Source organism: Nicotiana tabacum, mitochondrion (assembly GCF_000715075.1).
Source record: "Nicotiana tabacum mitochondrion, complete genome".
Taxonomy (NCBI): domain Eukaryota; kingdom Viridiplantae; phylum Streptophyta; class Magnoliopsida; order Solanales; family Solanaceae; genus Nicotiana; species Nicotiana tabacum.
Genome location: NC_006581.1, coordinates 225,001 through 252,500, shown reverse-complemented (window position 1 = coordinate 252,500; position 27,500 = coordinate 225,001). Strand labels below are relative to the sequence as shown.

General features: G+C 45.8%; 15 protein-coding genes and 3 non-coding genes across 18 annotated transcripts; 6 read left to right on the top strand and 12 right to left on the bottom strand.

Moving 5' to 3' along the window:
* Window positions 1-1,111: 1,111 nt before the first annotated feature.
* Window positions 1,112-1,501, bottom strand: orf129d (hypothetical protein). Its single transcript has one exon. The coding sequence runs from the start codon at window positions 1,499-1,501 to the stop codon at window positions 1,112-1,114; it is 390 nt and encodes a 129-aa protein (YP_173450.1).
* A 3,946-nt stretch (window positions 1,502-5,447) lies between these two features.
* Window positions 5,448-5,519, bottom strand: trnE(uuc). Its single transcript has one exon. It is a non-coding gene; the product is annotated as a tRNA-Glu (tRNA).
* Window positions 5,520-7,959: 2,440 nt separating this feature from the next.
* orf114d (hypothetical protein) lies at window positions 7,960-8,304 on the bottom strand. Its single transcript has one exon. The coding sequence runs from the start codon at window positions 8,302-8,304 to the stop codon at window positions 7,960-7,962; it is 345 nt and encodes a 114-aa protein (YP_173449.1).
* Window positions 8,305-11,625: 3,321 nt separating this feature from the next.
* orf107 (hypothetical protein) lies at window positions 11,626-11,949 on the top strand. Its single transcript has one exon. It carries the CDS (start codon window positions 11,626-11,628, stop codon window positions 11,947-11,949), a length of 324 nt encoding a protein of 107 aa, YP_173448.1.
* A 1,349-nt stretch (window positions 11,950-13,298) lies between these two features.
* On the bottom strand, window positions 13,299-13,643 carry orf114c (hypothetical protein). Its single transcript has one exon. The coding sequence runs from the start codon at window positions 13,641-13,643 to the stop codon at window positions 13,299-13,301; it is 345 nt and encodes a 114-aa protein (YP_173447.1).
* A 1,549-nt stretch (window positions 13,644-15,192) lies between these two features.
* orf125 (hypothetical protein) lies at window positions 15,193-15,570 on the bottom strand. The gene has a single exon. It carries the CDS (start codon window positions 15,568-15,570, stop codon window positions 15,193-15,195), a length of 378 nt encoding a protein of 125 aa, YP_173446.1.
* Window positions 15,571-18,170: 2,600 nt separating this feature from the next.
* Window positions 18,171-18,500, top strand: orf109a (hypothetical protein). The gene has a single exon. The coding sequence runs from the start codon at window positions 18,171-18,173 to the stop codon at window positions 18,498-18,500; it is 330 nt and encodes a 109-aa protein (YP_173445.1).
* A 1,001-nt stretch (window positions 18,501-19,501) lies between these two features.
* orf104b (hypothetical protein) lies at window positions 19,502-19,816 on the bottom strand. The gene has a single exon. It carries the CDS (start codon window positions 19,814-19,816, stop codon window positions 19,502-19,504), a length of 315 nt encoding a protein of 104 aa, YP_173444.1.
* An 808-nt stretch (window positions 19,817-20,624) lies between these two features.
* trnG(gcc) lies at window positions 20,625-20,696 on the top strand. Its single transcript has one exon. It is a non-coding gene; the product is annotated as a tRNA-Gly (tRNA).
* A 182-nt stretch (window positions 20,697-20,878) lies between these two features.
* Window positions 20,879-21,361, bottom strand: orf160 (hypothetical protein). The gene has a single exon. It carries the CDS (start codon window positions 21,359-21,361, stop codon window positions 20,879-20,881), a length of 483 nt encoding a protein of 160 aa, YP_173443.1.
* Window positions 21,362-22,418: 1,057 nt separating this feature from the next.
* orf118 (hypothetical protein) lies at window positions 22,419-22,775 on the top strand. Its single transcript has one exon. It carries the CDS (start codon window positions 22,419-22,421, stop codon window positions 22,773-22,775), a length of 357 nt encoding a protein of 118 aa, YP_173442.1.
* orf144 (hypothetical protein) lies at window positions 22,626-23,060 on the bottom strand. The gene has a single exon. The coding sequence runs from the start codon at window positions 23,058-23,060 to the stop codon at window positions 22,626-22,628; it is 435 nt and encodes a 144-aa protein (YP_173441.1).
* Window positions 23,061-23,566: 506 nt separating this feature from the next.
* Window positions 23,567-23,983, bottom strand: orf138c (hypothetical protein). Its single transcript has one exon. It carries the CDS (start codon window positions 23,981-23,983, stop codon window positions 23,567-23,569), a length of 417 nt encoding a protein of 138 aa, YP_173440.1.
* Window positions 23,958-24,029, top strand: trnQ(uug). Its single transcript has one exon. It is a non-coding gene; the product is annotated as a tRNA-Gln (tRNA).
* Window positions 24,030-24,436: 407 nt separating this feature from the next.
* On the top strand, window positions 24,437-24,748 carry orf103c (hypothetical protein). Its single transcript has one exon. The coding sequence runs from the start codon at window positions 24,437-24,439 to the stop codon at window positions 24,746-24,748; it is 312 nt and encodes a 103-aa protein (YP_173439.1).
* A 106-nt stretch (window positions 24,749-24,854) lies between these two features.
* orf111b (hypothetical protein) lies at window positions 24,855-25,190 on the bottom strand. Its single transcript has one exon. The coding sequence runs from the start codon at window positions 25,188-25,190 to the stop codon at window positions 24,855-24,857; it is 336 nt and encodes a 111-aa protein (YP_173438.1).
* A 293-nt stretch (window positions 25,191-25,483) lies between these two features.
* orf114b (hypothetical protein) lies at window positions 25,484-25,828 on the bottom strand. Its single transcript has one exon. The coding sequence runs from the start codon at window positions 25,826-25,828 to the stop codon at window positions 25,484-25,486; it is 345 nt and encodes a 114-aa protein (YP_173437.1).
* A 45-nt stretch (window positions 25,829-25,873) lies between these two features.
* On the bottom strand, window positions 25,874-26,305 carry orf143 (hypothetical protein). The gene has a single exon. It carries the CDS (start codon window positions 26,303-26,305, stop codon window positions 25,874-25,876), a length of 432 nt encoding a protein of 143 aa, YP_173436.1.
* Between the last annotated feature and the right edge of the window lie 1,195 nt (window positions 26,306-27,500).

The following is a 27,500-nucleotide window of genomic DNA, read 5'->3' as shown; positions in this document are numbered from 1 at the left end:
TTTCACGGGAACTTCTCCTTTTTGGTTAACAACCTATGTTGGGCTGACTAAGCCCACTATCCTACAGGGCCCCTCTTGTGTCGGGTTAAGGCTCCACCTCATCTTGGGTTAAGGGCTTAGTTGAACCCAATTTCTTAACTTGTAGTCTAGGGCTTTGCTTGGCATTGGGCTTCGATATAACTTGCTTTCCTGGTCTTGAATTAAACCTCTGCTCTCCTAATTCAGTCTATAGGTTTTGGTTTAGGTTCAATCTTAGTTGTTTAGCTTAGGTCCATCAATCAATCTCTCATAAACCCCTAAGCTGAATCTATATGGGGCCGGCCAAAAATTCCTTGTAACCCTCTAAAAGGGTAAGGGTAGTGAGGCTTAGATTCCATAGAGTTCAACCTGCATTGGGCTTTAGTTAAGCCTACATCCATTTTAGTAGAAAAGGATCTTTTATGTAGCCCAACTCATAGAGAGTTCTGTCACTTGGTCTGAACCCATTTCTTCTATTCCTATGATTGTTCAGTGATGGGTTTTCTCCTTTTAGGATTAGGTTTCTATCCCGTGTTGTGCTAAGCTCATTTCTCTTAAAAGGTCTTACCTTTTGTACTTAAGATATTGCATACCCTGCAAGTCATTCATTATCCACACATGTCATACATCTTTCATATAGGATGATCTTAGAAAGCACCTAAGTGTTGGACATTTGCATGATACAGGTAAACCAATCGCTCTAGGTTAAAAACCAAACGACTTTCTCAAACTAATACTGCAGATCGACATCGGGGGTGGCTGTGACGCTTCCTGTTGAGTACACAATTCAGACTTGAAGTTCGTTTACACAGTATGAGAAAGACAATTATAAAGAATGGGACTAAGCAACTTTTTTAGATTTCATTCTTTAATATAACATCAACATAACAATAACATTATAAAGCAATATAGGCATTTATCCCATCCATCCACCGAGAAAAACACCTGCCTTACACTAAAAGTTCACGCGCTTCTTTATTCAAAACAAAAAAACATTCTGAAATGAACCCACATATAAAAGTGGGCTGGTCTGCTCATTATTTGTGTTCGTACATTTTTTCATTATTGCAATACAAGTAAGACCTCCACTATACTAGTTATGGAGAGGATTCGCGCCGGATGGAACACGGCGCTTCGAACCATAGACTACTGTTGCTGGAATGAAACGAAGCTTTGGAACAGAATTATGCTTCTTGCTAGGCCCTGATGGCGGAACTGGCATTTTGGGGGGGAAGAAAGCGGCCCCCTTTTGCGGCAGAGTAGAAAGCTGAGCTTTCCCTCGCGTAGCTCCATTCAGAAAGAACACAAAAAGGAGAAAGAACATTATTTCGCGGATTCTTGCCATCACTGCTGGAAAACAAATTTTTCTGTAGGCATCCATCGGGTCCGAGATTATATACTGCTGCAGAAACTGAATCGAAGGGGTTGGTTGAAAGGTAAGGATAGCGTGATTGGCCGATTGGTTAGAAGGTAAGGATAGCATGATTAACTAGTTTCGGGTCTCTTGGATCATGGGCCAGAGCTACTTGGGTTTAGCCCGCTGAACATCATTTGGATGGGCTCGGATCCTTTGCATGATTTCATATGCCTTTGACGGGCTTTGAATTTGGACAGATCTGGAGGGCCTTCTTGCATGGACTTGGGCTTGCTTTGATGATGGGCAGGCCTTTTCTTCGCATAGGCCTTCCCTATAGTACTGGGGCTAACGCGCTAGGTCGAGCGGTCGCCGAAGCTTGCTTGTTAGTATAAAACTAACGAAACCTCAAACCAACCAATATCAAGACTACTCGGGCATACTTAGCTTTTCCTCCTAAGATAAGAGCTTTCCACCAAGCTTGTCACTTTTATAAACCTCTTCACTAATTACCTAGTAACTTTTAAAAATGAATTTCCACTAGGGTAAAGTAAAATAAAGGGAAGATGAAAAAACTACTACCCTAGCCTAGTAAGTAGTTGTCTATTTCGCGTGCCCTTCCTGTACTGACTTATACTGACTTACTGTATACCGCTGTTAGTGGACTGACAGCGTCAGCTGGAAAGGGGCTTTTCCGGATAAAATGAAAACTTGATTCATGTAACAGGAGAAAGATTTCCCGTTCCTTAGCCGGAAAGAGATGTTGCCATGAAAGAGGGATTAAGTAGAACAGAATTGACTGGAGAGTCGTGGAAACACTTCTTTCTTCCATATTTTGGACCTTAGCTCCATGGAACAATATTTTAGCAATAAAATATGGAAGAATTTCAATCTTAGATTAAAAGACTATGTATGGATGGTCTGAATTGTCTAAACAAGAATTCTTGAACAGTGAACAACCAGTTCAGATATTCACGACCAAGAAATAATGGATTCTCTTTCGGATAGGAAGGCTGGAATGCCAACAGGCGTCTATTATTGAATTCACCCGACCCCTGACTCATTGTACTAGTTACTGCTATAGCTAGTGCTGTATTGGTGTATTGCTAGTGAACTTACAGAGCGAGCTGTAAAGGTAGAAAAAAACAGATCAATCAAGAGATAGTGGTTCTAAGCAAGGACGGACGACTGAGGATTGGCCGGGGAGAGTCGTCTCAAATGCTGATACCATTTTAGAAATAAGCCAATAAAAAAAAGACAAGTAGAAGCCAGTGAAAGTGAAAGAGGAGTAAGCAGGGTACGACGAAGCCCTAGGCCTAAGGGGCAGTACGTAAACAAGTACAGATCACATGGTTTTTTACTGATCCGCTTTCGAGCTGTCGAGTGACGATTGGCCGAGGGGCCCTTTTTTCTTTTATAAGGGAAGAGATTGTAGCTGGGTACAAATAGGCCGGGACGAGTAGGCAAGCACGCGGGTTGTACCGGTCAGCTTTGAGCTGTCGAGTGACGATTGCTCCATCTCTTAAGAAAGGACGCGGGGGGCCTGTCTTATAATAAAGGGGGTACTCTCTTCTCTGATGTGCGCTATATTATTGTGTCCTATTCCTTAAGGAGTGATCCGGGATTAAGCCACGTGGCGATACCCGCCAAAAGAAAGGGGGCCTTTCGTACGGATTGGAGTACGAAGATAATTATTCAGCACACTAAAATCTAGTGGATGGGGTTCCATATTCATGAAAAGCCGGGGTTGAAACATGTTATGAAACTAAGACAACAATTATTTCTAATAATAAGAAAGAGTTAAGCGCCTCCAAGGCCTATAAATAGAAGCTTCTTTCAGTCTATATTTTCAAAGAGAGACGTAGAAGTCAAAAAGAAATACTTTCAGTAACACTTATTCCAACAACACTGAAATGGATATCGTCGGAAGACTTGCAACAATTCAAGAATCAATTCAAGCCGTCGAAAACGAAAAAGAACAAAGGCAGCAAACCCTGGCTGCCTTTTGGGAGCACCTGCCTCCCATCGATCCTGCACTTGTGGCTGCAGCCATGCAGTGGATCCGGGACCGCATTAGCGTCCTGGAAGACAGGAAACGGGCCCTCCTCCAAGAACAGGAAGACCTAATTGTGGGTGCTGTCATCCGTGGTCGCCAGGGAGACTAGAATAGAAGAGCCCGTCGACTCTTTTTAGTTTTAGAAGGTTTAAATAAGTGTCTGTAGACGCAAAGTAGTGTGTTTCTTCTTTTTCTTTGTTTGGTGGAGATCTACTCCTATCCTAAGTAGATTGCTTTTTTTGGGTGTGTTTGCATGTATCACTAGTAGTCTTCAATGCTTCCGTTGTTAACTTTGTAATGTTGTGTTTAGTTGTGTGGCTGGTCTATGTGTGTGTAAGCTTCCTATTTGATGTATTCCCATGTAACGGCTATTAATGAATAAAAAGTGCTGGTCTGCTTTGTTAAATATTCCTTATGTATACGTAATTAATAATCCCAGAGGTAATCCGGATCTTGAGTGAACCTCAAAGCCATGCCAGCCTGGAGTTAATTCTTTCTATGGACAGCCTTTTTTTTAAGACCTAATCTAGGCATTAGCCATTTAAAAAGATGGATTTAGGTTTCGGAGGTAGATCAAAAACCTCAGCGAAGGTCACCGAACACGAACAAGATACGAAAGATGTTAGACAGCGGACCACTTAAACTACTTAGTTAGAGATTGTTTGCTATTGCTTATGCCTCAGCAGAGAAGTAAAGTTCTGCTCTCCTCTCTTTCTCTTACGTATCTAGTTCTATAGCTTAACCCTGACTTTTACGATGTAAGGGCAGAACGTAATAGTAATAAAGGAAAAGCAAGGTGTGGCGGTAAGTCAAAACTTTTTGGTCTCCATGTTCCGGTCCCGGAAGAAGCTTATTTTTATCGCTATAAGGCATAAGTAGTGAAAGAAGTAGACCTATAAAGAGAAAAGGAAGCGCTATCCCTCCTACTTATGATTCAACATTTAGCTCGATCTATTCTAGATGTCTTTTTTACATCAATGGCATCAGCTGGAGCTTGCACCGAATTGCTTACCCGCGGAACTCATTTAACCCGACCCTGCATAAGTACCAATGCCCCTTCCCCTTTCACCTCTAGGAAAAACTTCTGGGATGAGCCCTTCTACTCGTAATTTTGATATTAGAGGGAAAATTCTCGATCCCAGACCAGGCTCCGATCAAGGCTTATAAAAGCATCAACCTCATCCTAAAAGGACTCCTTTAGCTTTGGGGTTGATTTACGTGGCTCAAGACTTTGAGTCAAGAGGTCAGGTGTTCAGAAAGGTGGTGATGCGGCATTGGCATTTTCAGCAAATTCATCAGATAGCTTGCCTTCTTTTCGTTTACGTGGCTACATACTTGTAGCGATCAAAGGGCATATTTATTATTATTTATTATTTATATAAGGAAAAGGTAATTGTATGGGCCTTTGCTTCGAGAACAATCGTATTAGCGCCTTCGCAGCCTGCCTTTCCATTCTTCGAGTGCAGTTCCTTCTTGAGCCTTTTCTTTTTGACTCCTACCGAAGCAAGCCTCTCAAGTGCTGACCTTTCTTCCCACCTTTGAGCGAAGCAAGCCTCTCAAGTGCTGACCTTTCTTCCCCCCTTTGGTGAGCTGACCTTCTTGTGTCACGAGTGATGTCAAACCTCCTTCTTGTCTTCTATTCCGGGAAGTGGTATAATAGGTCCCCTAAGGGAAGCCCTTTGGCAGCTGTCCGAGCCTTCCCTTGATTGTGCCTTTAGGCTTTCTTCTTGCTGCTTTGTTTGCGCTTTCGAATCCGCTTCTGTAAAGAAAGGAGAAGAGAGAGGCGTCGGCTAACTAAGGACGATGATGGAAACTATCCCAGAAAGGTGAGCAAGAAGAGTCTTCACTACTAGCTAGTATTGAAAGAAAAGAAGGCCTACCTTCGCTTTGTGCGCTAAGAGCTTTCTTTCCTGTAGGATAGGAAGAATGGAATAGGAAGATAAAAGGACATTCTTCAGAGTGAAACTGAACCAGACAAAGGCCCTTCTCTCCGTGATCAACTTCCTTTCGTAGTACCCATACCCCCAGGGGAATTCGAATCCCCGCCGCCTCCTTGAAAGAGAGGTGTCCTAACCACTAGACTATGGGGGTATATTGAATAGACTTTGACTAAGAATAAGGTTCCCTTCTCTTCCACTCTATCTCCTTATTGGATTGGTAGGTACATTCCTCTTTCTCTTCTCTTAGTCGACTAGACTTCCCTCACATCCTACTCTTCATTATAGAAGGTTCTTTATTCCAAATACTGGCGAATCACCTTCATTCAATGCTAGCATCTCTCTCAGCTGAAAGAAGATCAACTCTCAAGCTCACCCCTTTTTTGCTTTAGTCAGAAGAGCCTCTCTCCTCCTCGAGTTCTAAATCAGCAAGAGAAGAGGGACCTATAAGACAGCAAGGAAGTTTGATTTACATAAAACCTCTTGCAAGAAGATTCTATCCATCAGGTAAAGCCCCTTTGACTAGAAAGTAAAATCTCTGTCAAAGACAGATCTAAAGGCTTGAACAGTTAGGAATGAAACTGCCTACGGGAAGAGTGAGCTCTTCCTTCTCACCTTCGGCTACTAAAAAGGAAGGAAGACTGGTGCGACAATAGTAATGCCAAGCCAAAATCTGCTTATTTTCTTCCTCATCTTAGGCATAGATAGAATTCGCTCGCCTGCCCTTGAATGGCCTTTATAGCCTTAAGGCGATCTATCCAACTATCCAAAGCCTAACCCAGTACAGATCTGATCCTAAATCGCTCTACGCTTTGAGCCGGCTAACTCTTTGAAGCCCACTGATGCCTTTTGAAGACCTTCTTCCCTCTACCCTGATGAAAAGAGTTCCAGTGAGCTCGCCAAGGAAAGCAGATTAATTCTATCAAACTCTTTCTTCCCAGCTAAGCTAAAGAAGATCTAACCCTCCTCTTCCACTGAGGCCACTTCCTTCTTACCATTTAGCTATTTTCCCCATCGAGAAAGAGATCGAGGATAGGTCGGAAGCTTCTTCCTTCGAAGGACTTTCTCCTTCATCAAATGAATTCTCTCCCATGACCCCATTCAATCAATGCTACCGGGTATTCACTCGCTTATTGAAAATCTTGCCATACCATATTTTCTATTTAGTCGGCACTCTTGTCTGTCGAGTACTTTTAGTAGTCTTGCTCTTCCTTCCTCCATTGCTGAGGTTAGCTCTGTATTTTTGTCGTGTACTTTTTCTCTCTTTCTAATTCTAAGGATTAAGTCTTCCGCTAACATAACAAAAAAGAAAGGAAAGCAGGGAAGAGGACTAAGCTCTGTCCGAGAAGATCGGGTATTCAACTTCATTCATGCCGAGCGGCAAGAGGGGTAGCAGGAACTGGAACGGATTATTCGACCTGATCGATTTGTCTGCCCCAAAACGTGTGCTTCCACGGAGTATGGTTCAACCCGGGCTAGCTATGGAACAGGCTTGTGAACTAGGGACTCCGTTTCGGGATCTTCATCGACTGGATAAAGAGTTTCCACTGATGGGGAGGTTCTTTAACTGGCTAATTGACTTAGTGAATCGGCTCTGACGCTCTCTGCGTCCGTGGGATCAACTCCACCTTAGAGATCTTCCAGATCCGCAACTACAAGCTCTCGAGTGGGAACAGGATCTCCTACTGCTGATAGGTATGCAATCGAAGAATCTGGCGAGATATGGAGAGGATATGCTCGAACCGGACCGCATCTCCATTTGCACATGGATAATGTGCTGCCCCTTTCTTTTCTTCCAAACTCGGTCGAATACGTCGTTAACCTTTGTGGTGGATCGACGAGAGTGCGCCTAGCCAGGAGTGTGGTTGGTGTCACCTCCCGTGCGCTAGCTCTGCCTTTGCCGGATCTTTATTCGCCCACTCCTTCACAGAGCGATGACTAAGAGCCGGGAATTCAGAATTCTCTTAGTAGAGCCTGAAAGTAGCCCTTGGATCGATTCCTACCACGGACGGGTATACATTTCATCCATATCGCCGGCCTCACATGGACGGAGATGCTTATGTTTATCATATCACGGCTTCCTAAGATGCTAACACAGGGGCTACTATTGCTACGGGAGCTTATTGGTGGAGCAAGAAGAGCGGAGATGGAGATATAGGCTAGCTAAATGCCCTCAAATCCGTCTACGAAAACGTGCTGGTACACGACAAGTAAGTACAGCTAACCTAAAACGAGGTGCTTTCTCGGGCTCGGGAATGAGTGGTGAACCAGGAATCGACCCTATGAATAGCTCCTTACCTTAGTCATAGTTAGGTTAGGCCTACTTCTTTCAAAACAAAAAGGGGAATGAATAGCCAAAGCCCCTTCTATGAAGTCAAGCAACCGAACCTCTCGGGTGACCTTCCCCTCCTTTCCGCCTTCGTACGACTAGTCTGATTTTCTTTATTCCTTCCTTGTCGTGAATCGCTCCTTCCCACCTTACAGAGAGGGATGTCCCTGCCCCACCCCAGGCAGGAGAAGGGCTTATACTGCTCGCCTGTCGCTGTCGAGTTGCTCTGTGCTTGCTCATTCTAGCTAGTCGTGACGACCTCTCATTATTCTTTTTTCCAGTCGCCTTCTTCCTTTGTCTTTTCCTTATGGCACGACTGAGCTCGTGTCCGTCTCAGTCTCTGATTAGCGAGTTCAGTTGCTTGCTGGGCGGTAGAGTCGCTAGACTGACGACTGAGTGCCCTCTCTATCGCCTTGATTGTCGGTATAGTCCTCATTCTTGCTAGCTCACTTGGATTCTCTCTCACTAGCTTCCCTCTCGCTTGACTCACTCTGATTCTGCACTTGCCGAGTGAGCATAGCTTGCAATCACTCTGAGTCTCGCTAATTGCTCTGATCCATTTGCTTATTCTTCTCTCCTTTTGCGCTAGACCGAGTTCGTTCATTCTCATTCGTAGTAGGGGGCTTCGCTGACAGAGTGCTATACATTGTCTAGCCTTCGTCAACTTTCAACAGTCTTCTGCTTACGCCGCTAAAGAAGCCTTCAAACCAATCAAGAGTGAGGCGGACTAGCGACCGGCTGGCAACCAATAAAGAATCAGAGTGACCGGCAAGCGACATGAGCGAAGGAAAAGCCTCGTCTAGCAACAAAGAGACGAGTGACCGCAAGCTAGCAACAACGAAAGAATGAGCGACAGCAGCTCGAAAGGCTTTAAGCATCTTGCATCTTGCAAGAGCCTACCTCTACCCGAAAGCGAGACAGGTGGCTAGGTAGAGAATACCTAGTGGCGCGAGATAACTCTCTCCTTTGAACTCGGCTATTTATCCTGAAAAACTCTACTTTACAAACTTGCCTGCCTCCGCTCAACCTTTCTGCCCCACCTATACTAATATTGGAGGATTTTTTCTTATTTAGTAGATTTAGACGACTTTTCTAATGCTAGGAAGAGAGTACAGAAAGGCTTGTTAATCCGTATGGGAATGCGGATAAAGAGAAAGAGACTGAAGCAGCGGGGCCTGATAGAGAGACTGCCGCCCTGAGGCTGAGCTTAAACCTTCTGTGTCAGGGTCGTCTCACTGAGCTGCAACACAAAGTTGAATACCCAAAAGTCAACCTTCCGCTATGAAATGAAGGAAGAAAACAACGGCTTTAGCGCTAGCGCTCATCCCTTGCTTGGTTCTCCCGTGAGGGAAGGTCTAGTATACAATTTTATTCTTCTTGATCGAAGCTCTATCTCTCATTCAGCCCTTCGCAAGCTTCCTTCAAAAGGGGAGTCCATAGGCGCGAATACTCGGATTGGACTTGGAAACCCCCGCGGAGTTGAACACTGACTTCGGCCAGGAGATTGATAGAGACCATCCTTTGATTGAGAGAGCCAGAGCCCTTCAGTGGTACAAGGATATAAAATTCCCAATGGGAGAGCATGCGCCCAGAGAAGAGAAGCGCTTAAGCAAAGAAGGTTGACTTGGAAGTTGTTCAGTTAGAGGAGGACGCCCCAAGCCAATGGTGACCGAAAAGCACCTTTTTTGGGGTTCTATCGAAGACTTATAGTGCATCTATTAAGTACATCTACAAGACGATGAAACTATATATGATATGCCAGTAGATTAGTTGTTTCAATTTCATCAGATGTGAAACGATATTCGCCCCTTCGTAGTGGAGCCTTCTTGGATAACCTATTTCTGACCAGTCAGTCTTCTAAGGAGGTTCGAGCGTAGATCGGTTGGTTTGTCCTTGGCGATAAGTCTACCTTTGAAAGGAGCCTGGAAAGCAAGCCTTTAAGCCAGAAGTGCCGCTGTGCCAGTGGAAATCTACCAGTACCCGTTGAAGTGAAATCCGCTTCAGCATCATCAACAGACGCAGAAGAAATGGAAAAAATAGGATTTGTGGACTCGCCTCAGGATGGAGGGGAAGCTACTGTGGAAGAAGGCAGTTGTTGAGCAAGTGACATTGGTTGAAGTTCAATATGAATATGCATCATCAACTGGAGAAGAAAGATGAAGATTCCGCTGAAGATGTCGAAGATTTAGAAGAAAGATACGATCGAATATGATTAAGACGAATATGTCGAGTTAGAGCACGGATTGAAATTGTTCTCTTACAGTTCCTCCACCGAACTGTAGTACAGAAGGAATGGAATAGCCGTGACGCGGTCTGTCGCCAAGCCCGCCTCTCTCTCTCGTTGTTGCGCGGCCATTACTCTACAGAACCAGCATAGCTCGCAGACGAGCACGCTAATGAGGCCCTGAGCCGATAGATGAAGATGGGAAGGTCAGACTTCTACTGTCTCGAAGGTTCCGATAGAAAGAATGATTGATTGCTTGAATGCCGGGCCATCTACTCGCGAAATCACCCCGGTCCGAACCCTCTCAGCTCCTTCCTAAAGAAGTGAATTAATGATCGATCAACGGAGGGAAAGGAATATCAGAATTGGGACGCCTGGACTCGGTCTTTCTGGTTCCATTGGTTGGTAGGTCTTAACTTCTGGGCTAGGTCTCGATACGGAAGGAATATAGAGGGCGGGCGTCGAAACCCCATGCTTTGAGAGTTCCTTTCTGCCAGCACTTTCTCTACCCGGGAGTCACTTCATCAGTACCTGGGGCTACTGTCCCAGGATGCCAAAGGTATGATCCACACATTGAAAGTGTCAACGTTGACTCACACGCGCCACCCTCACCGGGTAAATCCGGAGAAGAATGGAAGATGGTGCAACATCGAATCCTGTTACGTTACTTCGAATGGAATCTTAGCCCGCCTCACTTGCTTTCTTTACTGCATAAATAAGGGCATAAGCGAAGTCAAGGGATTCCCGTCTAACTAGTGTCTGAGAGTAAGCAAGCTACCTTCATTCAACAGATTTGTGCTTGAGTCAATAACATGCTCTGCTCTGGGTCGGGAATCTTTGCTCTTCTCTTTTGCATTTCCGCTGCACCATAACACTAACTTGACTTTCTATTATATTAGTAAAGCGCTACCGCGCTACAACTAGCATAGCAGCCTGCGGAAAAAGCTCTAGAGCCCCTACTCCTAAGTTGGAGCAAGAAGCAAGGGATTGAGCGCATCTTTCCCCTTTCTATTAGTAGTAAGGTTATCAAAAGGCTTTCTGATTGCAGGGGCGCTAACGCGACCTTCCTTCAGCTGGCTGAAACGCGCTTCACCTTAAGATTAAGAGAGAGACTTTCTCTTGGTGATCGGTTCATTGGCAACTAAAGATAGGCGCAATCAAAACATTGCTAATATGAGACCATCCTCCGCCCGCCGGAGGGATCAGTTTGACCAGGGCTCAAATCAGACTTCACCGAGTAATGAGAAACTTAGGACCTACGTAAACTTGCTAGTCGAAAAGGGATCTTCGCCTTTAGATATTCGTAAGGTAAAGCGCCGCGGTTCTCTCCATCCGATCGATAGTAAGAGCCAATACCTTCATGTGCCTTTACTGTTCGTCCCGGAGGAGCACCGAAGAACTTTCTTTCATCCCAGCGCATCAACTGATCCTTAAATGACTAATCCCTGGCTATGGAAGACGGGGCCGCTTGGCCAACTAGAAAAAAGACATCTTCCCTGCTCATCAACTTCACGCCGCCGTTCGTTTTCTACCGAGGTCGGGGTTTTTTTGAAGACAAATCCATCATTGAAGGGCTAGAGGCCGGATCGCTCACTCAACAATTTCTGCTTCTCCCAATGGGAGCCTTTACTAGTAAGGGCGCGTGGAACCGGGGAGGCGGATGGGACTCTATTTAAAGGCTTCAGGTCGAGCCCCCTCCCTTCAATAATGTCGAAGGATCACAAGAGTCGCCTTTCTTTCTCCCAACATCATTCTCAAACAAAGAAAGTATGGATTGAGTGGGCCCTTTCTATCTCCCCCCGGGAGGGGATAGTCAGTGTTTGGTTTTGGAATCAAAAGATGGTTGCTGAAACAGCTAACAGGGAATGGCCAGCCGCAGCAATGGAAGGTTGCCTAACCGCTTTCTTTTTAGGTCTTGGGGGACAAGGATCGGCAAATATGTTTTGGTCCCTTCTTCGAGACCCAGTATGCTGGAAATTAGCCTGCGTAGGATCTTTTTTCCTGAGATCAACAATTTTCTTTTCTTCTTGAGACCAGAAGCGTTGGTGAAGTCGTCAAGTAGATCGAAGAGGCCTTGAGCGGAATGCGAGCTTGCTTCCGTGATTAGCATGAGATCGTCAAGGTGAGTAACCGGGTTGGTTTTCTTCCCGAGGCTGCATTGGTTTTATGGCTCCTCGATTGCACCGTTCTTCGAAAAGAATTGGTTGCCCTTCCATAACTATGCTGAAGAGAAAGGGAGATCCTTTATCCCCTTGTCTTAGGCCATGGCTGCTTTTTAAGTACCCGAAGGGCGAGCCATTGCAAATAACCGAGAAAGAAGGAGTCGAGATGCATTCGTTTTTTCCAATTGATCCATTTCCGATCAAAGCCCAGGTCTCTTAGAGCATCAAGAAAGAAGTTTCTATTTACCGAATCGAATGCTTTGTGCAAATCTATTTTTGCAGAAAACTGCGGAGCGGTGAAATTTCCTCAAAATTTCTAGAAGATAGCAAAATCTTGTAAACTATCCCTCTTCTTTTAACGAACGCCATCTGGTTCAATAAAACTTATGACTTTCGGTTGCATAGCCTATTCGCAAGAATTTCTTCATTTTTCTTGTACACATAATTGCATAGCGAGGCCGATAAAGATCGAAGGAATCGCTAACTTCCCGCTTCGGAATAAGTGTGATAAACGTAGAATTTCTCGATTTGAGGATCTGACCTGCTTTTAAGAGACTTCAATAGCTTTATTAATGTGTGAGGCCACATCCTTTGGCAGAAGGCAGCCGGGAAGTCGTCGGGACCTGGGGCTTTATTATTCAGATTCTCATTCTTCAAACGTGATCTCCCGTCTAAGCCACGGATTGTCCTCCGCGTCCATTTTTGGATTTTTTGGGTGCATTGGCCATCATCTCGATTCAGAATTTTATTTAAGTAGGCAGCAGCGCTAATACGTAATCTCCCATCACCCCACCCCCTATCACATGATACTCCGCCACATCATAAACACATATTTAGTGGAATTTTCAGTTCTTAGTGGTTAGTATCACCCTGGGAAGCATCTTAGGTTGTGTGTTTTTGAAAGGCTCGGCATACCATGAGAAGCCTACCCTCCATAGCTCCGCCTCTCTTTTCTTAGCCGGAGCTTTGCCCATTTAGTCCGAACTTTGGTGAGAGGCAAGCAAAAATGGATTGTATAAAGGCGGGCATTCTATCTCACATATCGCGCATCTGTCTGAATGATGAAGCGGTGGCATCTGACGACCGACCACATGCAACTCTTGACTGGGCCAACAATAGCTACCCACCTAACATCTCTTTCTCCCCAAGCGGAGGATCCACTATGAAAAAGATGCTCAGGTCTAGAAGACCAAGATCTGCACCTTTCAACACTGCCGCTCATCTAACAGGATTGGCCAGAAAACCAGGCGCATAAAGCGTAGCAGATGAAACCGATTCCCCTACTAGGCACTCAACCAATGCAGAAATGCCCCAATAACTTGAATGGATTGATAGACTGGACCCTTGCCTTCCGACTGAACTAATAGAAGTTGGCTTGAGCTTGAATGAACGTATCTTAGAAAAAAGGTACCCTAGTCGCCCCGGTGGAATGCATTGAAGAAAGGAATCCATCTCTTTTAACCAACCCCTCTTACTAGATTGAGAAAAGGCGATCAAAATGGTTCCAAACCTCCATAGCAAGCTCACTCTTGATGAAGAGGTGATCAATACTTTATTTATCATGCTCCGAACAGCACAAGCATTTGCTTGCTAATCTTATACCTTTCGTCTGAATTTATTCCCTTAACTGATTCTGAAATCCCCGCATACAAAGTCAAATAAGAGCTTCCACGCAAAAATGCTAATTATTGTAGGAATGGCTTTATCCCAGACAAATTGAGTCCAAGCTTGAATGCCCGTTCGATTTCTTATCGATTCCCAACCAGCTTTGAGAATAAATGACTCACTACGATTCTTTTTCCATATCCCCCTGTCCTCCTGATGAGATGTGAATATACCACTATTCCTGATATCATAAACCACTCTGTGAGGCAAAAATGCTTCGATATCATTGAAAAAGCAGTTTCCATGTGCGTCAAGCACATCTATGATTTTGGAGAAATAACTAGTAAAGGAGTTGGCCTGGTCAATAAGAGGGAGTCATACTTTGGACTGCTTTTTTCAAAAGAAACTATCTGAAAGCCCCTATGGTTTGCTGCTTCCAAACCTGGTTGTCAGGACTTGGAGTGAAATCAGTTCTATTTTCAGGCAACCCCACCAATACTTAAGGGCTCAAAATGGTGGATTGGAAATGGAGCTAGCACTGATTTCTGGTTCCACCCCTGGCTCTCTGATATTCTTCTCATTGAAAGTACCCCCCTCTTATTGACCAGGTAAACTTCATACGAAAAGCTTTTGAAAGCTCTTTAAAATGTCTTGTAGTAGGAGGACCCAAAGCCCCTTCCTGAATAGGTAGGCACATAGTATCAAAAAATATCCAGTGAAGCTTTCTTTTGTCTTCATCACCGCCTCACCAAAAGTTAGCTAACATTTTTTCCAACTGGTCAAGAACTCCCTTTGAAACTGGAATCCCTGCAAGAAGGTGTATAGGCATCGAGAAAAGAACATGTTTGCAAAATAAGCCGCCCTCCACTGGATAAGAATGCTTTCATCTCCTACCACTTTATTTTATACTCTATCCAGAAGATAAGAAATTTTTTTTTTTAGATTTAAATAGAGGTAGTCCTAGATAAAAATATTAGGAATCAAAGCAAGGAAAGTAGCATTGATGGAACGGGGGATCGCACCTTCAGCGAAGAAATAAGGTGACCAGCTGGAAGTTTTTGAAATCCCAACAATATTTTATATATAAAAAGAATCCGGAAAGCCATCAGGCTTTAAAGGATAGGGGAGACCTTTTTTTGGGTTAGTGCGCGCCGACATGCTCAAAATTACCTTTTGAACTTCTTCCATATTAGGAGGGCTCGTAAGCATCTTATTATCTTCCTCTGTGACTAGAGAGGGGATGGTCTCAAGGATCTCATCTTCAAGCACCGAACCTTGAGAAGAAAGTAATGTATGAAATAAATTGAGAGCTTCCTGCCATACAGAGACAAGTTCTGAATTTGGTTCAAGGTGCTTATTCTCTATCTTTCTTCGTAAAGCAGAAGTTTTTCAAGGTTACTCTTGGCCGAATCTAACGGAATTTTCTTATCAGCAGACCAACTCTGTTCAAGAGCAAATTGGCCTTCTTCGTTTTCGGCATTTCTATATTCTGAAATAGTTCGCCAATTCAGTGCTTTATTTGTCGAGTCAATCTTCCTGGAGAAGACTTGAAAAGGATTTCCCGAGCATGGTTGAGATCAATGTGAAAATCAGAATGCCGAATCCACATTCTTTGGAAACGAAAGACCCCAGGCCTGCGAGTATTATAATCTTCTAAGAAGATTACTAGAGGAGAGTGATCAGAGGATACTCTAGGCAAATGGTCAACTCTGGTGGAAGCAAAACGGCTTTTATATAGAAGCGGGCAGTCCCCATTCAAAAGGATTCTATCTAGTCTGGCCCAGATACAATGTTGACCGGTTTGATTATTGCTCCAAGTCAATTTGCTGTCATTGAAAGCCCAATCAAATAATCCAAACGAGAAAATCATATCTTCAAAGCTCATCACTTCAATAAAGGCATTGAAGTCAGGAGGCCGACCCCCAAGTTTTTTCTAATGGATCCGCAATTACATTAAAGTTCCCCCTACTAGCCACGGGAAGTTAATGCAAGTCGATAGGTCCTTCAATCATCGAGTACACTATCGACTTCCCACACTTATCATGACAACATCACCGATCTTTGGCGCTTATGGGGGGCCCTATCATACACATGCACCACCAGAGTCTTCATAAGAACTCTGGGGCGAGGGCCAAGGTGAACCCGGATTAACGATGAGAAGCGGTCAAATCAGTAGCAAAGGCACCAGGACGGACGGTTGGTTGAACCGGGCGATAGCTTCGCGATCGATAGCTCAGTGAGGTACGCCACCCGCCCTACTTCTAATGATAGATAGAAAAGGTGGGAGAGGGGCTGAGGGACGGCAAAGGTACAAAAACAAAAACTACATGACATACGTACGTTAAATGGTAGGCCCATTACGAACAATCATTAAGGCGGTCTCCAATCTCGCTCGGCTCGGGGCGATCACTTGAACAGGGCGGGATTGATCGATCTACATCAAAAATTCTGGCTTCCCTTCCCAGGAGCGCATCTACAGAATAAAGAGAGCACGCACCACACTCCTACTATACCAGGGCCTTTAGCTTTCACTGAGAAGAAGAGATTACTTCCAGCTAGCTTTTTTCCCTAACCCTAACCAATGAATGATAGGCCGGCTTAGGATAATAGAAAACGAATTCACTTTCAGTAATCGGAGGCAGGTCAGGGGCCGGCGGGCACGCCCCCAGCTTCTTAAGTTTGGGAATTGTGCCGGACCAATGCTACGAGCTTCCGGAATCCAATGGAATCTTCGTAAAGTCGATCATTACGAGTGTTACGATTCATTCGATTGGCAGGTCCAATCGATTCATAGCCTCTCGAGCACAACCCATATTCATGCAAGGATTGGTGATTGAGGATCCATACAGAGTTTTATGAAATATCTTAGAGATCAAGGAACAGATGCTTTCTTCAGGAAATATGAATACTTTATGGTAGGGACAAGAAATTTTTTGGCGTTGAATCGGGTCAGGAAGAACAAGTTGTTCCAGCTCCGGGGAAAAGATTCATCTTCCAATTTTCCCTTCCTTCCAATATTTTTTATTTTAGCTTCCCTCATTCCTTTTATTGAGCATAATGATGCGAATCGGGCTTGTTGTATTTAGTATACAGCGTCAAGCAGTTCCGCTTTCCCCTACCGATGATGTGCCGAGAAGTGCATTGTTGGAACTGGGTTGGAACTTAAGACCATAAGCTCTAGATTTGGGGGTTTCCGCTATAGCCGAACACAAGGGAAAGATCATTTTTTTTACCGGAAAAGATCGTTTTATCAGGTAATGGATACACTATAAGCATTCCTTTGCTTATGTATTATGTATAAGCCTTCCAACAAACAGAAAGACTTGTATGCATCAGGTTCATAGGGGTAAATACATTCAAAAGGGAAAAATTTTAGCGGCTCATATTTCAAATAAAGATCGCCGCGTGGAAAACTCCTTTTTTGGGGGGGTTGTCCCCACTGGTTTGCGAAAGCAATGGGAGACTTGCTCCATAGAACCCCCCCCAGAGACTTTCGTCCCCAGTATTCTCTATGGGCAAAGGCGCTCAGGTGCGCTTAAAGTCTTATTGCCTATATCTTATCTTAAGACGAGGTCGCCACCCCGCCTGCTTTAGTCTCAAATAGGGCGCAAATTGAGGTGAACAGACTGGACCGAACCTCCCTACGTCAAGAGCTTTTGGCTCTTCACAAGAGAGCACCAGGTCGTAACACCGGAAGACTGCGCCGTTATTAGTTATTATTAAAATGATATAATTTCTTTGTATGCTTAGTCACCAGTGGCACAACCTACGGGCTAAGTAGCGCCTTAATGGGAGTATTTTTTTCCTCCGCGATAGTGTAATACCAAGACCAGTAAGAGAGAATGGACTTCATCCATTCGGACAAAACCCATGCCCCCCTAACCAGTCGTACTCTGACCAGGCTTCGAAAAACTTCGAGATCACCGAGTTTCTCGGGAATCGAGGGGTCAAGAGCCTAATCAGGTCCCCTCACCATACCTTGTTGATAAGAGGTTAAGTGTTTACCAGTGGTTGCGCTTAACCAGATCCAAAAGGGGAGAGGACACACACCGTTCGGTGAGTGAAAGACGAGGAAATGCCGATTCCAGTGTCTCCTAGGAGGCGCCGTGCGTCGAGTATACACCCGGTACCCAGCTTCCCGTAAACGATACGACAATGGAAGATCCTTAGACATAATAGCCCTCATTACAGGAACAAGGGATATGGAACTAACTAAGGATCTTAACATGTGAGAGGAGACAGGAAAAAAGTCCTTAGTCACTCCGCGTACGAAGAACCGCTTAGCAAACTCCAAAGCACCAACTGACGATACTAACGATTTCTCTAACGAAAATGGAACATTCAGTGGCGAAATTAGCTCGCGATAACGCTCAGCCACCCGCTCATCTCCGATGACGATATCGTCGCCGAGGATAGCGTAGCGTGTAAAAGGAACTCCTGGATATACTTGGGCTGCTACGAACCAAATCACCAAATGGTGAGTTAATGCGAAAGCAGGCCAAGCTCCGTAAAAGCCCAACGGGGCTCCTATTACAAAACGAACTCTACCTCGAGGAAGCCGACGACGAGAATTTCGAATCGTCAGAAAAGAGTAGTAGGCATACTTTCACAATAGTCTTGTCCACAAGCAAATCAATGTTCGGCAGCGGAAAATCATCTTTGGGAACATGCCTTATTGAGATTTCAAAAATAGATGCATACGCGAACACGTCCATCCCTCTTGGGCATGGGGACGATGTTCGAAATCCAATCAGAATAATCTACTGCCTTAATGAAATCAGTATAATAGTAACAAGACAGCTGAAGAGAGGATGACGTAGACAAGAATCAACCTCTTCCCGGTGAGGTTTTGATGTATCGCAGAATCCGAAAAGCAGCTTCTAAGTGAGATGATCTCGGCTTGTCCATATAAAAATCGGCTGATCACTCCCTCCTATGTTGTAAGTGTAAGCAATGTCTGGGCGATAATTAGTCAGGTAGAAAAGAGTCCCAACAAGTCTCCTTGCAAGTAGATGGGTCATCCAATAGCTCTCCTGCATCTGAGGCTAATTTTAGATCTTATTCCGGTTTGCATGCAGAAAGACCAGCTTTTGACAATAAATCCAATGAATACTTGCACTGGGTTCCAAAACTCTTTGCGACCTCATCACTTTAATCTCCAGAAGAGACTTTGAGTCTCCTAAATCTTTCATATCAAACTGGGTTCTTAATCTTCTCTTAAGCTCATTTATCGAAGCTAAGTCATTACTAGAGAAAGCAATGTCATCCACATAAAGCAGAAGAAGGACAATACCTGATGTCGACCTCCTTATAAACATTGAATGATCCGATTTACTTATTTGAAAACCGGCTCCTTCCTCTACTCCTATTTCGGCTCTTATACATGCTGCTGTCACCTTTCAAACCAAGCTCTTGGTGCCTGCTTTAGCTTGCCGGAGGCCGTAACATAAATCGCTTTCTTGAGCTTGCATACCAAGTTAGGATTCCTAGGAGAAGAGAAGCCTGGAGTTGGAGGAGGCTGAATAGAAACTTATTCTTGCCCCCTTCCCTTATGTTGTTGAAAGGCATTCTATTCTTCACGTCAAATTGAAATAAGGCCACCTTTTGATTGCAGCCAAGGCAAGAATGCCACGAATGGTGTTTAGCAACCTGAAGCAAATGTTTTCCCTATCTCTAAAGGGGTTCGACTCAATATTCTTGAAGGAATCCTTTAGCTACTAATCTAGCCTTGGATCTATCTACCGAGCCATCTGCTTTATGCTTGATCTTGTAAATCCACTTGCAGCCAATGGCTTCTTTCCCTGCAGGCAATGAGACTAAGTCTTATTATTTTTTTCCTGGGCATTGATTTCTTCCTGTATAGCATCTCTCCAGCAAGAATGATTGGAGGCTTCAGCAAATGATTCAGGTTCATGAGAAGATTGAACTGAGATGAGGTAAGCTCGATCTTTTGGGGAAAACGATTCATAAGCCTTCAACAGGATAAGAAACTTGAGAGGATCGACGAAGCTGAGAGCGGGATCCAGAATTTGAGGAAGCGACTGGAAGGGAAGCAACTGGGCTAGACTGCTGATCTTCTGGAGTAGCCTGACCCTGGGAAAGAGACTGTAATCGCCGCCGAGAATAAACATGCTGTGCCGGGTGACAGGAATCCTCTGAGGTCAGCTGAACAGGCTGACAATCGGCAGAAAATGCTGAGCAAAGCTGCTGGCCTGAAGAGTGAGGCTAATCCGTAACATCAACTGCAGAAGAATGAGGTTCGAGTTGATGAACAGGAGAAGGCCGCAATACATCTCCATCATCATTCTCCCCCGGGGCTGATTAATTAGGTTAAGGAAAATATGAGGCGACCCTATTAAAGAGAGCATTAAGGATACATCGACTCTCTTGGATTTCACGTCATAGCATATATATACCCGGACTGAGCATATCCAAGAAAGACACAAGTGGTCGCCTTGGGGACAATTTTGCTCTTAACTGCGCAGGAATATGAACAAAACACGTGCATCCAAACACTCGCAAATGCCTATTATAGTACTGCCCCAGTAAGAAGTTCGTGAGGTGCCGCTGCAGCTTGGATTATCGTAGAATAAGAGGAGCCGTCTTAGGAAATGACTTAAAAGACAGATGCCGCCGCTGCGAGGCGAGGGAGCAACTTGTCTGGTCTTGCGGTGCACTCATTCCCGTTACGAGAATGAAATGACGCCCCAGCTTGACTCGAGACCAAGACTCCTTACAACTCGTACCAATAGCGGCACTGAGCGGCCGGAGATTGATTGAAAAGGCAGGCCCAGCCGGCCCTCTCCCCCCCTAACCGCCTATCTACTCGTGTTCGTAGCTCGATCGGAGGTCAAGACTGTGGTCCGGCGGAAAAACAGAAGTCGTCCGTATCAAGTGATACGTGAATTGCTCAGTAGTGCTTCGCCACTACCCTAGCTGGCGGAAATAGCTTAATGGTAGAGCATAGCCTTGCCAAGGCTGAGGTTGAGGGTTCAAGTCCCTCCTTCCGCTCCTGGCTTCGTCGTTTAGTGGTAACAAGTTCCGTGCATAAGCCACTTTAGAGATAGGGGCGAGCAGCAAGCAGCCCCTTGTATAGGGTGGAAAACCTATCTGACTAATAAGAGGAAAGGGGCAAGCCAAAACTGACTCCTAACAAGTTGCTGGCTTTTCATCAGCCGTTGCGCGCTAGCGCGCTAGCCTTTTCCCAACCTAGTAAAGGGGCTGCTAGTTGTAGCGCGCAGTGTACTAGTGAATAGGAAAAGCGAATTGAGATTACTAATGACGGATGGAGGTTGAGGGTAGAACATGTTCGGTGCCTCGCCCTTGTCTCCTTCGCCGTAGACTGAAAATGATGGGAATCCTATCGATAAAGAAGAGGCATAAGCATCGCCTCTCGATCCAATCCATCTTCCCTGGCCTCCCCAACACACTCTTGATACGAAAGCTCCCGCCATAGAGAAGAGATCGAAAGTATGGGTCCCCTCGATCACCCTCCCTTGAACCTGAACTGGTCGAGAGAGATGAACCCGCACCACATTTTTCGAATCGAAACCCCCAACTAGAGATGGAATTCCAGAACCTAAACAACTCAGTTGAGAGCTCCGTGACTGGTTCAAGGGAAGGTCAACCAATGATTGATAGGCCATTCCCTCCCTATCCGTCTCTTGATCCCTCATTCCACTAATCCGTTGTTACTGATTCATTCAAGGCATAGACTCTCCATTTCTTTGTCTTATTAGCGCAGGTGTTCGTCAACGATGAAAGCTGCTGAACTTCAGACTCGAGTGGAGAAAGAGGGCTAGGCCCCCGGAGGGCTTTCAGGGACTGGGGAAGACGGGTGGATTATAGAGCTAGGGTAGGGGCAAATCGAAGGCCCATCGGGATTGGGCATGGACGAGCCTCGACTGGGCCAGCATTGATGAAAAAAGAAAAACTTCCCCCATCGCATCATTAACCGGTGTAGGATTCAAGATCAGGTCCAGGATTCGAGTCAAATCGACCTTCCCTCTCATCTCAGGGTGAGGCAAGGAATTGTTTCAAATGTTCGTTGTTCAATATCTCGGCTGCTCAAGAAGTTTGACTAGTTGCTCCTCCGACCCGGAGTGGATTCTAGGGGAAGGGCAGAGCCTCACCTTGCAGTAGGAAGGTGTTCGTTGTTGGGACGGGTTCAAACTGGACTGAAGGGAGGAGGAAAAAAAGAGTCCTCTCTTCCTGGTCCTATCGAACCAGACACTGAATACCTGGGGATTCATCACTGGCTAGGGCTTTCGAATCAAAGCATGGGCATCTGCTATTAAGAGGGAGCAGTAGATCGTCGATTGAAGAGCCAGGTCAGTAAACTTCTATTGGGACTTCTATTGATTATTAATTCGACTCTAGGGACTCCTAGCAGCAAACTAGTCTAAAAAAAGGGGCCCCCATAGAGAGGCAGGAGATGCAGGAGCCGCCAGCCGGATCGACCAACAAATGATAGGCCAGAGAGATGGGCTCATTCGACTAATCAGTGATCCCTGGGCCTACCTAACACAGATGTCCCTGAAATAGGGGATTGGTTGATCGGAAAGCTCAGGCAGGAGTAGGACATTCCATACAAATCTTTCTGATCCGCTAGCTGGTGGTCCTCTCCTTAGAGTCAAGTGGCTTTCAGCTCCTCTCAAATCCCATTTTTTCATCGACAGGTAGGGTGAATTCTAAGGTTCCTTATTCCGGTTGTAAAGCGGAAGAAGAGGGAGAATGGGCACAGCCCCACTAGCAGCCCGCGTTTCCGACCCGAAAGGAATGGAAAATGAAAGAAGAATCTGTGTGCACTATCTATGGAGTGGAGTGACTATCCTTAATCTCCTCTTCCCTATCTCCCCCTTTTTTGCCTTCGGCTATTACCGGCTGGCAAGGCTTGGCCCAACATTGGATTTGTTTGAAAACTACCAAGGTGGCATTCATTCAATCAAATCTTTTATGCCTATGCCAGCCCAAACTAATTTTCTTTTTTTGGAAAGGAAGGAATGCAGGGAAGAAGTCTTTCCTTTCCACTGGTTCTTGAAAGCTATCAATCCCCGCTTCTCCCTCTCGCATCGGTTCTGCATCAGATGATGAGCCCATGCGAAAACTTTCTCTTTTATTGGCGCCCGATAGGTAGGCTATTAGATTGAGTCGAAAGCCTACCAACGCATAAAGGTTCCGATTCGAGCGAGAGCCCAAACGGGTGAGGCGAGAAGATCTTGATCGAAAGCTCCACTGTTCTGAATAGTGAGAAAGACTTTTTGAAATTCGATCAAATCGATCGAGAATCTCATCATCTGTTAGGTGGGCCAACCGACCGACCGAGTTGGGCTGGGCGTCCATGTCACAGAACCTTTCTCTAGCCAAGAATCCCATTATTGATCGAATCGGGGCGGATCCAATTCATTGGCAAAAGCAAAATCTATCGTTTTAACACTCAGAAAAAAAACCTAGAAAAGAGGAAGAGTCACTAAGACAAGAGAGCTATAGGTAAGCAAGCAAGAAGGATAGGTGCAAAAAGGCGAGGCAAGGGGCTCTCCATCTCTAGGAAGATTGTGTCCAGGATCTGGTAATCTAAGCCTTGCTTCTTCTGGTCGGCTCGTATTAGCCTGTGCTTTATTACAGGTAGTCATTCCCCCGTTCCTTTAGTCTTTTCAAGGGTACTTTTTTCTTAAGTCGCGGTCATGTCTTGCCCCCCCAGTATAGTGACCGCTTCCATGTTTTCCCCGAATTTCATCAGTTCCAGGCTCAAGTGCCTGTTCATCCATCTTCATTCCAAACAAAGGCGAACATCTCCATTGAGTGACTGTAACTGCTATGGTTTACAGTCAATAGTTCTTAACCAACCCTTTTTTTTTTTTTTTTTATTAATTAATTCATTATTATATTATGTCTTTCTTTCTGAAGGGCTTGCGGTTTATTACACCAAAGGCTTTCAGTGAACTATTGAAGCTATCGAGAGAGTACCAAATGCTGACGGTGACGAAGGTTACCGACTTTCGGTGGACGCGGAGCCAACGAGTTCCGTCGAAGAGCGTAACGAGTCTAAGGTTACAGAAGCCTTCGCCAACTTTGATAGGCATAGCATTGCAAGCAAATAGAGCAGAGAGCTTACCCTTTCTTTCTATTAGAGTCGCGAGCTTGTTGTAGTCGGTCCTAAGGGGAGAACCTTGCTGCTTACTTGCTATATCCCCGCGTCCTTGCACGGCTCGTTCTTCGAGCCCTGCTTCTCCCTTCCCCCTCTCCCCGTTCCTACCGTCCAAAACAGGCCTATGGAGTATAGCCAAGTGGTAAGGCATCGGTTTTTGGTACCGGCATGCAAAGGTTCGAATCCTTTTACTCCAGATTATGAACACCCGATCGGATCTGTCAAGAACGAGCTGACGACTACAAGGGAAGCAGCTGACTGCAGTCCCCGAGCCCGCAAGCCAAAAAAAAGTTTGACTTGAACCTACCTTTGCTAAGAGAAGAGAGAGAAGGGAAAGACAGATGGCAGAAAGAAATCCTTCCAACCGCGGAATTGAACACAAGACTGACTTCGGCCAGGTTCTTTTATCAATCTCCTGGCCCTTGCTTAACTCCTTGTTCCGTAAACCGGTCGCTGGTAGATCTGATCGGATCCCGGACACGCGAGAGCCCAGCCCGGGAGGAATGCATGGTTCCCTGGCGCTTCATGGGACGGACGTTCGCAGTCCTCCTCCATCTAATCTAACCCTACCTCGTTCGCCCAGGCCTGCCGGCACAATAAGAGAATGAGGGAGCTAATCTGCTTGCTTGTGCAGGCGAGGACCGCTCGGCTAGGGCGCGCCAGAGGAGCTGAAAGCCACTTGACTCTAAGGAGAGGAGCTTCGAGTGACTTTTTTCTTTGCTCTTCGACAGCCCTAACAAGTCACTTGAAGCTCTGCCCTTTGCTTTGCCCCGTGCTGTCTTCCTCCAGTTGCCCCCACCCAATAGCCAATAGGCCGAAAAAGGTTGCAGTCAATTGCCCTTCCCGTTATCATCAAACAAAAGACTACCATACACGCCTTTTGCCGGCAAGCTACCCTCGCCTACCTCATCTATAGGCATTTCTATCCGCCCGCGCGCGAGATCAGATCGACTACTCTACTACCATCATTCCGAAGGTTTTTTTATTCAAAAGGACGGAGAATAAATAGCTTATTCATAATCTTATAGGCCCCGCACCGCTTCATTCAATTGCTCTGTCATAAAGAAAGGGAAGGAAATCTTTTTTTGATCAATCGCCTGAACCTGCCTTTCTTTCTTTGCCAGGAGGGGTGGCCCAATCACTAATAGATCTCTCAACGGGAGCCTCATTCTGTCTAGAGGAAATAGCTTCGGTGGATCCGGTTGATTAAGTCGTTGTGTCTGTCGATACCCACCTGCTCGGAGTGCGGGTAAGGGCTCACCTGTTGATTGTGTCGTTGCATGCTTTTTGGTAGAGCCCCCACCTCCCACGGCTACAGCCAGCACCAGGAGCCTAGAAAGGTATAGGCACCAGTTCATTCAGTCAATGAAGCTGCAGTCGGTTCTGATGATTATGCCGTTTCAAGTGGATGTTCAGTTGGTTCAGCGATAGATGTAGTCGATGGGGTAGAGGTTCTGCAGATACTCGTCTAGCTCCTCATTGCCCCAACCTTCCCTGTAGGCTCCCTGCTCCGCCAGCGCGACAACTGTCCAAATCATTTGACGCTTCTTCTCACTGAGCAGCCCCTCGACTTCCACTTCAGGTTCGGGGAGCTCCGGCAGGGGGACTTGAGTCTCAGCAGAACCTTCCCTTTTCTTCTCTCTCCTTTCCCTCATCTCCCGGGCCTCAACCGAATTTGCTCCATTTTGCTCAGTTGGGGAGCGGAGGTACCCTCGAGCGGTGTATGGGCTGTGATATTTGTGGTAGCGGGGGTAGAACTCGGAAGGCTGGCCAAGGTTGTGTCCTTCCGAGCGGACGAGGTCGGCTCGGTGACCGAGGGCTTGCGTGGAGGCGGCATTGCGACCACGGGCTTGGACGTCACTTCAACATTTCTCTGCTTTTTTGAGGCCCGAGTGAAGGCATATATGTCGAACGGATTCACAATAAACAAAGGCGATTGAAAAACATAAAAAAAAGAAAGGGGGCTTACTCGTGACGATGTCGGGCAGGGTGTCATAGAAAGATGTTTGGGGTAGTGGCTGTAAGTTCGAAGGCTTTTGTCTTATTCGAGTGAGGATGTGAATAAGTAGAAAAGGAAATAATTAGGCTTTGAACTTACCTTCTCTGGATGGAAGGGGTGACCGGGATAAGTGATATGCGAAAAGCGATATGCTTTACACGTCCGCTTCCAGGACGTCACGCCCACGCGTCTCCTGACTGTAATGGTTGGGCTTGGCTCTGCTCGCCGGTTGTGCTGCGTGAGCCTCCAGATGCCTCCAAGCAAGCGAAGGTTTTCGGGGTAATCGCCGCGCGTCCTTCCCATGCTCCGTGACAACGGCGGTACCCCGAAACAAAGGGGCCAGTCTTCGTCGTGCCGGGGTATCCCGATCCGGATGCCACGAAAATTTAGGGAAGCCTTTTTCTTAAAAGACTTTCTGCGACCGGTGAGAAAGCGGACGACTTTAGGGCTTAAAGGAACACCTTTCTGTTTCATATTGAGTCCTCAGAGGTGCGGCCCACTTGGTGTCGGATCAGCTCGACAGGTCACTCAATAGTCTTTCGCGGAGTATCCCCTGTTTTAGTGAACCCTGGGAGTTGTCGGCGGCTCGACGATCTTTATTCCAAAGGTTTACCGAGGTGAAGCTTTTGACAGGTATTCTTTTATTTATTTGTAGGTTTCTCTACTTCAGGCTCTTCCGAGGGCCTTTGTTTGAGGTGAGGTTCTATAGTTTGATGGTTACTTATGTTCTCCTCTACCCTTCCCCGGTAGCTAGGAAAGATTTCTAAATATATTTCCTTCCTTCCGTTCAGGGGCACTCTAAAGGCTTTGCAACCTTCAGAGCTGGTTGACAGCCGTCTAGTCAGTCCCTCTCGCTCTTTGATAGACATCTTTCGGTTCTCGGTTTCATCCGACGAACAACTTTAGGTCTTTATTCTGTGTCCTATCCTTCCTTGCGGATTCCCGGTTTCTGAAGGAGTAGCGGCCTGTGTCTCCGGCTCTGGGAGAACTTTACCTATAGCTAACCTAGAGAGCTTTACTTTAAGATAGCTCGGGCAGGCACTCTTCTTCGGAAAGAGGAGTTGCTTGCCTTACCACACCAACCACCTTAGCGCTGGAAGTTCTAGCAATGGGCAGCTAGGCAAAGGAATATTATATAGCAATTTCATATTCATTAGATAAGAGATTGTGGATCTCTTCTTAGTGAGGACAACCGGATTGGGACGATCAGGTCGGTTGAGGGCAGCAGCACACCAATAGGTGGATTGCCATTCTTGTACTGTTTGGGTAAAGGGCAGGAGCGCTCTTTCCCTCTCACCAGTACTTACTATAAGGGGTGGGGCAACCGGTTAAAACCAAATATCCAACAGCCGCTTTCCTTAATGGCTACCCGCTTTCGAGTGAACTGAACTCTTGGACTGGCTGAAAGGGAAAGGGGAAACTGTACAAGGTATTTTTCACTCGTTTACGGGACCAGTGTCAAAGGAAAGGATTGTTGCACTCTCTTGCTTGAATGAATCGACATTTGTGGATGCTTGTTCATTCGGGATTCTTCTATCTATATTTAGAACTACTGGATCAACTACTCCGGCTTTTAGCCTTTGGAACCTGTGGAACCCTAAAGTCACTCGCCCGTTCAAACTCTTCTGTCCATCCCATCTAAAACCCTTGAATCAGTGAATCCGGGGAC